General features: G+C 36.4%; 1 protein-coding gene across 1 annotated transcript; it reads left to right on the top strand.

Annotated features, from left to right (window-relative positions):
* The first annotated feature begins 831 nt into the window (after positions 1-831).
* On the top strand, positions 832-4,403 carry LOC140551348 (serine/threonine-protein kinase SBK1). Its single transcript, XM_072674753.1, is given in 4 exon segments — positions 832-897; positions 2,385-2,529; positions 3,068-3,270; positions 3,729-4,403. Coding segments are annotated over 4 exon segments (1,089 nt in total).
* Positions 4,404-11,565: the final 7,162 nt, after the last annotated feature.

Raw genomic sequence — 11,565 nt, 5'->3', positions numbered from 1 at the left:
ATAACTGTTTAAATAACCTTTTTTTTTTTTTTTTTTTTTTTTTTACATTTTGTTAATGTTATATTAAAAGGTTGTAGTTCATGTGACATTCTTTAAATAGCAAATATTTTAAGTATGGCTTAAATTAGATACAAGTTAAATAGATTACCAGACATACATTAATATATAAAACAGGTGTTAAAATAGGTGTTGTTTAATTTTCTTACATATTGGACAAAAGACAGTACATAAGCTACTGTAAAATTATTTGAACTATGCACTAAAATGCATAATGTGACATTCTACACAGCTTTTTTTTATCTTGCTTTTAATGAATGTAAAAATGAATATTTCATAGAGTGCTTAATATTGTTGTTTAATATTAACATAGTTTCTTTGGCAAAGTACAACTATAACAAACTACTACATAAATTATTATTTATCAGTTGGGGTTAGGAGCGAGGTTGTGAGGTTTGGTTGTGGCTGGGTTTAGACATATAGGAAAGTGAATTTTAATGATTGGCAGTTGAAGATGAGCATCTTCGAAGCATCAAAGATGGAATAAGGTGTCACCAAAGATAGTAATACATGTGTTTGTGTGTGTATGTGTGTGTGTAAGTGAGTGAGTGAGGGAAAGCAGACAGGGGCACCATGTGTTGGTATAAAAACTCAAGTCGTATGGAGAGCAGAGATGTGACAGCAGGGTAAACATGCAGTAAAGAGCCTGAGATCGAGTGTCTGCAAATGCATAAACAGACAGGGGTGACTGTAAAGCTAAGCCAAATTGTCTGATTTACAACCGGCTAATAAACTGCGCTTCTGTGACCTAAAGCTTGACTTCACAGCAGGTGTATGGACAGACTGACCTAGCAAGATAACGGAACAACTCTACAGCTTTCGCCTACAGCCAATATGACAGTAAGTCTAATTCATGTTCATTTACTGTCTGAAGTGTATGTCAGTTGTAAGAATCTCTAATGCATACACTTTCTGCATCACAAAAGGGCATTTCAACAGATCAGAAACGGAATATGACAACTTTAGATCAATTTTGCCAGCTGGATTATTCTTCAACTTCAACAATACCTCCAACTTGATTTATTTTTCATAACAGCATCCTGCAAAACAAGTCAAAAACATGGTTTGATGTTAATTTTACTGTTAACATGGTTCTGTTGATTTTTACACTAACAAGAAATACATAGTAGTAGTTATTTTGGTGAACCTTCATGCTAGGTTCTTCTGAGACATCTTTTGAGTTCAGTTAAGGACAAAGGTCCTGTTTCACAATCATCTAGTCACTACCATATGTGGTAAACCACAATGTATCTGGTCATGATTTGATGTTGACTAAGAATAAATTCACTTTCTTTCACAAGCACTGGGAGCATGTTGTGCAATCAAAAGATTTACAATACTGAACATGTACTAACAGAGACCATTTGTAATATGTATACAGTTTTCTTTTGGTAACATACCGCTCAGTCATACCACTTTGAGCCTTTAATATACTCTGAACTGAACAGGTGTGGTAGATCCCTCTTATATAATTAAGCTGTTCAGTTCACCACAAGCTACAAAGTAAACACTGACACTGATAGTACTTGAACTATGAAATATTTAGTGATGTTGCACATTATGCACTCAAAAACAATGAGTCAAAAAAGGTGTTTGGTAATGATGGTTCAGTCCTGTGGAGAGACATTTTTGTTATTTATTTATTATTATTTATTAAACACTTCTATACTTTCTCCCCACACATGGCTTGACATGAGGCTGTACATATCTTTCTATACTCATACTCCCAAATGTCCTTTGACAGTCCCAAATATAGACAGTCAAGGGACATATGAAGGGTGATGATTGGATGGATTGGATGTCTAATCCTCAGAACTGAGACCCAAAAGACTTACGCAACTACCAGCCTACCCAGCTTGTCAATGCCAGGGTACATCAGTGTGTACTATAAGAAGAACCCAAGGGATATGGGCTTTACTGGATCACTGTCCCTGCCAAATAGCCTCCTGTCTGACACTGGGAACGCTCTTAGTATTGTCAGTCCTGTTTTTGGGTATCACATGGCATGGCTGGGAAGCTGTCAATACAGTTGTTTTTTTTAATTCTATTAAGACCCTTTCATAGTACATGACCTATTAATTCCTGGTGAGTCAGAGCAGGGAAAGCAATCAGAGCAGGGAAAACAGTCAACAGTGCAGCATACGTAAGCTCTGGCACTTCAGTGGAATACCAGCTGCAAATATAGTGTTACAATGGAATACTGTGTGTGAACATAGTGTAAAAAAGATGTGTCACTAGAAGCAGGAGGCTTGCGAATGCTATCAAATCACAGAGGAAGTTGCTAATACTTATCACGTTCCTTGGCTCCTTGGTTACATTTCTCACAGTCTGCCACGCGGCTGTTAGACGAACTGTGCCACTTAACCGCTCAGTCACTGACCTCGCTGGATCCATCCGATCACTTCCAGGTTATCAAACTTCTGGGTGAAGGGTCGTACGGCCAGGTCATGCTGGCAGTGCATAAGAAGAGGGGTGAGTAGTGTGTGTGCATCCCTCTCTGCCTGTTTTCTTTAGTATGATTCTCTTTTAACCTTTTACCTCATTATCACACTATTATTAAAAGTTCATTTACCACTTTGATAACAAAGTCTAGTTAAATTTACGTCACAGTTAAGTTCAAGTCACTTTAGTCTTAAAGCCTGTTATGTATCCATTGCTATTTAGCTTGTGAAACATCTGATGTTACCTTGTGACTAGTTTCATAAATTCCCAAGTATTGCTTTCATTGCTTATGCATGTGTTATAAATTCCCTATATAGGTAGCCTTCAAATAAAAGTGTAATACTCGTTACCTACCATTTTCTCCCTCTGTCAATGTGCTTTATGTGCTTTTGTATTCTTCCTATTTTGTGTATTTCTATATCTTGTATTGCTCATGCTCTTAGTTATTTATGTCTAAATGTATTAAACCAGACAAAAACAGTTGTAGGGTCCAGAGCCCCTAATGCCTGTTAACAGCCATATATCAATAATAGAATTTTATTGACTTCTTCTGATCTAACCTGTGTAGGTACTCCGATGGCATTAAAATTCTTTCCTCGTGAATCAACTTCTCTACTGTCCTTTCTGAGGGAGTACAATCTCTGCCTGGCCTACTGTACCCACCCATCTCTTACATCTGCTTTGGGCATTGCATTCTCCACCCATACTCACTTTGTCTTTGCCCAGCAGCCCTGTCTTTATGGAGACCTATATGATGTCATTGTACCTGAGGTTTGTAAAATTTATCACATTGTCCAATATTCTAGCCTATATCATATATATATATATATATATATATATATATATATATATATATATATATATATATATATATATATTAGTACATAATGGCCTGCAAAGGTTATTTCATTATATTCAACCTAATCTCTATCTGCCCAATATTTAATTTCTCACTCAAATATGTTATTCAAGCTGTGTGCTATTCAGTGATAAAGCTAGTTTTCCAGAGGGAATAATGAATGATAATCTATTAGCAATTTGGTAATTTGGGTGGAGTTATCACAGAGTATCACTCTCCACCAGGAATACACACACACATTTTAAGCCAAAAAGTCAATAATCATGATAATATTTTAATATTTAATATATAACCATTGTTTCTATGTAACCATTTAATTAGGCCTTGTTCCCTTTTAAGTACGACTTAAATTCTCTCCCCTTCCTTTTAGGTGGGCCTGGAGGAGAGCTGTGCTCAGAAAGTGGCCTCTCAGATCAGCGGAGCTCTGTCTCACCTCCACGCTCTTGGCTTTGTCCACCGTGATGTTAAGCCAGAAAACATTTTTCTGTGTGACCGCAACTGTCATTGGGTTAAGCTTGGTGATTTTGGCATGGCGAAGGCAGTGGGTACCAGGGTACCATGTGTATGGTACAGTTCCCCCTACTGCACCCCTGAGGCAGAAATAGCAAGGGAGAAGAAAGTATGTGGTTTGAGGCCTTTCTCTGTGGATGACAACGAAAATGAGACAAAAGAAGAAACCCAGAAAGCACCAAAAAAACATACACTAGTCTCAGTAGAGGCCAGCACAGACAGTTGGGCACTGGGAATTCTGATCTATGCTATGCTAATGGGAAGACTTCCCTGGTCAGAGAGCATTCTAGACAATGTAGCATATGATAAGTACATAAAGTGGATTGAGGGGGAGAGGGCGCTATCTGAGAACTGCAGGTCAAGTGGTCGAATGGATTTCCACCATGTAGCCCCACAATTTACAGGCTTCACCCCACTAGCATGCTCTTTGTTTCAGGCATTACTACACCCAAAACCCAATCTTCGTGCGACGGCAGAGGAGGTAGCAGCATATCTAGGAGGGGCCTGGCTACGGAGTGGTGATTTTAGTGGGTGAAGATTCAGAATGAGACAGCCTGGTAGAACAAAAGCCAACAAGCAATGGCAATTCTAAGTGAAATTACGACTAAATGATCTGACCTTAAGTCTTTTAAACTTTTTTTCTTTATTATCATCTGTTACTGTATCTAACAGCATGCATCTCTATAAATGATCACTACAATTGTCTGTATTAGTGAATTCAGTTATTAGTGAATTCATTGCTGACATTAATGTTATATTGTGCACATACAGCTTGTATAATCTGCACAGAAAACATGGCTATGCCAAATGCCAAGCATTGGCTCGAGGGGTATAAAGCCTCCCAGCATTAGGCTCTGGAGCTGTACAACTCTCTGCAGCGATGGCGCTTAAACAATTATTTTGGGATGAGTTGAAGTGGCGTTTGTGATGCAGAGCTAATCATCCAACATAGTAGCTGACCTCCCATGGCTGGATCCTGTAATCAGGAACTATCAGCTGCACCAAATGCCCAGGCTTTATACATTTTCTGACTTAAATATCTAAAAATGAAAGTAATCAATGTCCACAATGCAGAGGAAGGCCATAAGAAGAATAAGATCTTTTTCAGGTATTTGGGATTTTTACAGTGCAAAAGAATTACTGTTCAAGGGAACTGCAACAGTCACGATAAACCCCATAACTGTTAAGACTATTCAAAACCCCCAGACGACTGCTAAAAACTTTCACAAACGGTTTAGCTGAGTCAGGATTGGTGGTGTACTCTTTTAATGTGTAGCATTGCTTACACTCACATAATCTTGATGGAACAGTCATAGGAAGGAAACCTTTTATGTGACCTTGTCACAAAACTTAATGTTTTAAGTATACCATAGAACATATAGACAAGGCAGACTGGACTGTGAATAGAGTCAAGATACAAAGCTTTGGTCACACTCAGTAAAGGTAAATTTGGAATTAAAAAGAACTAGATTTCATAAAATGGACACCTGTAAAAATTGCACCTGACTGTAAACTGTCTAAATATCTTAAATAGACCTTAAATAAGCTGTGCATGAAAGATGAATAGAATATCTCACAAGCTATGTTTTATGTTGTGAAACACAGAGTAATAGCAATAGGAGTTTATGAATAATATTGTGTTTAAGAGTAAAATAGTAGCCCCCCCCCCTTTTGGGATGAGTTGAAGTGGCGTTTGTGATGCAGAGCTAATCATCCAACATAGTAGCTGACCTCCCATGGCTGGATCCTGTAATCAGGAACTATCAGCTGCACCAAATGCCCAGGCTTTATACATTTTCTGACTTAAATATCTAAAAATGAAAGTAATCAATGTCCACAATGCAGAGGAAGGCCATAAGAAGATCTTTTTCAGGTATTTGGGATTTTTACAGTGCAAAGGAATTACTGTTCAAGGGAACTGCAACAGTCACGATAAACCCCATAACTGTTAAGACTAATCAAAACCCCCAGACGACTGCTAAAAACTTTCACAAACGTTTTAGCTGAGTCAGGATTGGTGGTGTACTCTTTTAATGTGTAGCATTGCTTACACTCACATAATCTTGATGGAACAGTCATAGGAAGGAAACCTTTTATGTGACCTTGTCACAAAACTTAATGTTTTAAGTATACCATAGAACATATAGACAAGGCAGACTGGACTGTGAATAGAGTCAAGATACAAAGCTTTGGTCACACTCAGTAAAGGTAAATTTGGAATTAAAAAGAACTAGATTTCATAAAATGGACACCTGTAAAAATTGCACCTGACTGTAAACTGTCTAAATATCTTAAATAGACCTTAAATAAGCTGTGCATGAAAGATGAATAGAATATCTCACAAGCTATGTTTTATGTTGTGAAACACAGAGTAATAGCAATAGGAGTTTATGAATAATATTGTGTTTAAGAGTAAAATAGTAGCCCCCCCCCCCCCCCTTTTGGGATGAGTTGAAGTGGCGTTTGTGATGCAGAGCTAATCATCCAACATAGTAGCTGACCTCCCATGGCTGAATGCAATCAAATCCTTACAGCAAAGTCCTTGAGGAGTAGTTTTTACTGTAGCCAATGTGAAACAAACTACCTACCAAAATCCTTTAGACAAACATTGTTTGAATACTATTTATATAGTGTATATACATTATTTCAGGTTCTGATGCACATCTGTAGGATGTAGGATTTATTTTGTATCTCTCATAAAATATGAAATAACTGAGCACCATACGACATTTGGTACTGATATAGTCAATGTATTGTCACTGCTGATTTTTATACACTGACTGAAAGCTTAGCTAACCTTAACTAACCGACTACAATCTCTTTGGCTGGATAATTGCACACTGTGCCAAGTAAATACTGAGAGGACACAAAGAGGGCAGAAACACTGTTTAATATGACTCAAGAAAAATGAGCAAAATAGTTAAGTAATAATAGTTACAGTGCTAAGACAAAGATTGTGATGCTATAGGGCTTCTGTTAGTGATGTAAAACCAGCCAAATGAAGTCAATAAGTGTTTCCGTACTATTTAATATAAATTCTTCTTAACATTGTATTAAACTGTTTCATGTAAACAAATATAACATATATTTTGTATTTACATGGTTTACATGCATCTTGTGTTACACCAAGAACTCTCTAGTTTTATACCAAAAGGTCTCACTACCTAGTTAAAGAATATAAACACTACCCAGTGAAACTCAGAAACTTTTATTATTTAACAAGTTTTAGATTTCTTTTAAGCTTGAAGTTAAGATTAAATTTAGGTTTTAAATAAAGTGAGGGTATTATGGGAAAGTTTTGAGTTGAAGTTAAGGGTTAGAGTGAGCCTTCATAACATCTGTTACATTAAATTTAACTTTCAGGTATTTAATAGATATTTAGTTGAATGTTAAAGGTAAAGACTTTAAAGAGTTAAAGACAAGATGATCATCTAAAAGCATCTGTATTTGACCTTCAAAATAAAGCATTAGCAGTTCAGAATGATTTCACAGGTGCATCCAACTCACTCTAGACCCATATTTAAACTCAAGTTATTTTATGCTTTCTGAAACTCTAGAATTCAGCACAATTTGGCAATGTTCCTGTTTAGTTTGATTACTACTCCCTGTAAGTCTAAAAGTAAAAAAAATAAAGTAAAAAAAAAAACACCTCTCCAATTTCACTGACATGCAGACACACACACACACACACACATATACATGATGTCCCAGTCCCAGCGAGCTGTCCCAGATTTAAAAATAAACCAGTACACCATTTATTATACAGTAGCCCCTATCATCACCCTCAGCCTACTCACTCTCTTTCACACACTTACAAATGCATACACATGCACATGCACACATTCAAACTCTCAGCACTTTGGTTTTATTGATATTGTGAATAAACAATAAAATACCTCTAGTTTGCCAAATTACATGTTGTTGTTGTTGATATTAGCAAACTTTACATGTACTTGTACCTCACATTTCCCTCACAGTACTACAGTAGCTGTTTAGTACCCCATACTGGGACAGTTCATATTCATATTAACTTAAAATATGTTTCTATGTTTCCAGTTTTTACAGACATTCTAATTTGGTCTATTTCCAGTGGTCAGTGGTTCCCAATCATGGTCATAGATGACCTCCCGCTCTGCACATTTTAGTGTTTTCTTGTTCCCAACACACTTGATCCAGCTAATCTGCTCATTAACCAGCCCTTTTAGAGCTGAAGGTGTTGTGTTAGAGAAGGAAAACACTAAAATGTGACCAGGGTTAAAAAACCAGGGCCATAAATGACCCATAAGTATTCTACCTGGGCTGAGTTTTGGCCAGAATAATTAGTTGTCTGAGAGGTTGTTAAGAAAATGGAAATCACTTACTTTAAGGTGTTATTACTGTTTATATTCTATAAGATAAATAAATAATACTAGCCAGAAAAAGAGGAGGAGGAAGATGAGAAGAAAGAAAGAAAGATGTTATCAGAAGATTATGTAGCATAAACCTAAACATATCAGTACAAAAAACAACCAAAAAATGTTAAGATCAGCAAAACATTTGTTAAATAGAATAAAGAGCTAAATTAAGACATCTGCAGAGGTCATCATTGAAAGGTTCTGCCCTGTTGAAATAAGCCATTAATTAGCTAGCTCGTTAAGAGAAGACAGGAGAGGGAACAGATCATTGCTCTGGTTCGGTGAACTATTCTAGCCTCTGCTAACACATGACCTTTCATTTGATACACCTCACGTGAATGAGTGTGGATAACTGTCAGCACACGGTGCTCTGATGGTGTGTTTGAAAGAGGGAGAGAAAATAATAAGAGAGCAGTGTCTCCTGTTGTTGCAGCATTTTGTCACATAGAACACATAGAACTCCAGATCCATTTTCTCCATTCTAAACCACACAAAAGAGCTCTGTGCATATTATTGAAATACTAGCTGTACAATGTTATTTTCTATCTAGCTCATACACTGATGAAGGCTACCCAGATAGCAATCAGCCATTGAATAGATGTTAAAACAATGTTAAACTATCAACAATTATTTTATTGAATAAAAATTCCAATCCGATGTTGATCTATCATCACTTTTGAACCCGAATTAATTTTGAAACAACATTGAAATTTTAACAAAACATCAACTAACACTACTTAAAACAAATACTGTAACCTTACCTTCCCTCAGTATTGCAAAGAAAACATTAGAGAAATGCAAACTTTCAGCGGGAAATGCAAAACTTTTTACTTGGGATGCAGGCGCTGTAATGGCTGGAAACCATGGAAACCAATGATGACTTTTTTTTAATGAATATAAAAATATTGTGTGAATTTAGTGTGCAAGAATTTTTTAGCTGCAGCCTAACACACTGTTACTGTCTTTTATAACATAAAAACACCCTAAGCATTGCAAAGGCTCAGATGTGAAGATCTCAGACTTCGATTAGCAAATCCAGTCATGTCAACAACTGTAATCAGGAACAGGATCAGCTGCACCAAATGCCCAGGCTTTATACATTTTCTGACTTAAATATCTAAAAATGAAAGTAATCAATGTCCACAATGCAGAGGAAGGCCATAAGAAGATCTTTTTCAGGTATTTGGGATTTTTACAGTGCAAAGGAATTACTGTTCAAGGGAACTGCAACAGTCACGATAAACCCAATAACTGTTAAGACTAGTCAAAACCCCCAGACGACTGCTAAAAACTTTTCAGCTGAGTCAGGATTGGTGGTGTACTCTTTTAATGTGTAGCATTGCTTACACTTACATAATCTTGATGGAACAGTCATAGGAAGGAAACCTTTTATGTGACCTTGTCACAAAACTTAATGTTTTAAGTATACCATAGAACATATAGACAAGGCAGACTGGACTGTGAATAGAGTCAAGATACAAAGCTTTGGTCAGATTTGGTAGATTTCATAAAATGTAAAAATTGCACCTGACTGTAAACTGTCTAAATATCTTAAATAGACCTTAAATAAGCTGTGCATGAAAGATGAATAGAATATCTCACAAGCTATGTTTTTATGTTGTGAAACACAGAGTAATAGCAATAGGAGTTTATAAATAATATTGTGTTTAAGAGTTTACTGCATCTCCATAAAAAATACCAAATGTGTCAAGTATTGTGCACACAAATGTATAAATATGATATTTTAACAAAAAATACCCCCCCCCCAAAAAAAAGCAAGAAGAATTTGATTGAACTCACTGTCCAATCTTAACCTACACTTTATAGCTGTGGGACCACAACTGGGCTATCTCACTATTTCTAAAGCGAAGCTGGCAGTGCCTGAGGTTCCTCTGGCACAAGGCCTTGAGATGTATAGTATGTGATTTAGTGAGGAACTGCTTGTGCACCAGAAGTGTTACGCTAAATCTTAGTTCCAAAGTATTAACAAGTCATAAAAGAACACTTGAAATAACAACAGGAAGAACATCATAGCGGATAACAATATGTAGTTTTACAATTGCAAAGACACTAATGATTCCTCATGATGAACCACAAGTCAACCCTATTACTAGTGAACTTGAAGAAGAACTTACTGACTGTGACTGCTGTAATATACATGTAAGAGGAGCTTTCCCATACTTTAAACTCGAGCTTCCACTTAGCCTACTGTTTTTTTACAGGACATAAACAGAATTCATTCACAGCAATAGTGATCTTGTGTGTGTGTTTAGTTTCAAGTTGACATGATCATACATGTTGAAAGTCCTGTAGCCATGTGGGTACACACACACACACGTTCTTGTATATCGGTTTCATTCAAACCTATAAACGGTTTATGGTCTTTGAATTCTTACACCTCACTGTCATTTTAACAGCTATCTGGACCAGCTCATATGACAGAAGCATTCAGACAATGCCTGCATGTCAAAGTAATAGGATATCAAGTACATGCCCTTATAATATGGACTCTAACTATCTGCAACTATTATTATTACCGCCATTAATCTTCTCTACTATGATTATATTACTTATATTATATTGTGATTATAACAGCACACCTGAGCAGTAGAACAGTGTTGGTGGTGGTTGGGTGATTTTTCATCAATAAAAAAAGTAGGGATGGGCTCTCCTTATGAGTCTTGGTTCCTCCCAAGGTTTCTTCCTCCAACTCTCAAGTTTTTCTTTTCCACTGTTGCCTTTGGCTTCGGAAAATTAAAACATTTTTCGCATTATTTATGATAAATAGAGTGAAATACAGCATTAAAGACTGTGTTATAAATGGAAGAAATAAGAATATTCTAATGAACTTCTTTATCTTCAGATCCTTTGTATGTTTTTTCTTAGGAGCACACTTGATTTCAGCAACATAGTGATCCAGCGAGAAAATGTGTTTAATCAAAATAAAATATTTACCTCTTCCTAGCTAAGTGAAGTGGTTTTAAATACTGATTAGCATAATGCACCATTTTAATAAGCCAAATGTCAACTTTTTTAAATGCTAAATGATATGACTGATATGATAGGGAGTGTCCTTTAATCAGAGATCCACTAATCCATGAACCTAACTGAGAATTAAATGTGTGAATTCAAGCTAAAGTAGAAATGCAAGTTAAGTCCAGTGATGTTGGCTGGCTACATGTATCTCATAGCACATGCACACTCTCGCACTTGTTGCATTGTGCGATAGGGAGAGTTATAATTAGTGGCTGGTATTTGGTGATTATTAAAATTGGAAAGGCGAAAAACTGACAAGAGCAACTA

This window comes from Salminus brasiliensis, chromosome 3, assembly GCF_030463535.1.
Source record: "Salminus brasiliensis chromosome 3, fSalBra1.hap2, whole genome shotgun sequence".
NCBI lineage: Eukaryota > Metazoa > Chordata > Actinopteri > Characiformes > Bryconidae > Salminus > Salminus brasiliensis.
The sequence above is the reverse complement of the archived record's forward strand: the minus strand, read 5'-3'. Positions and strand labels throughout refer to the sequence as shown.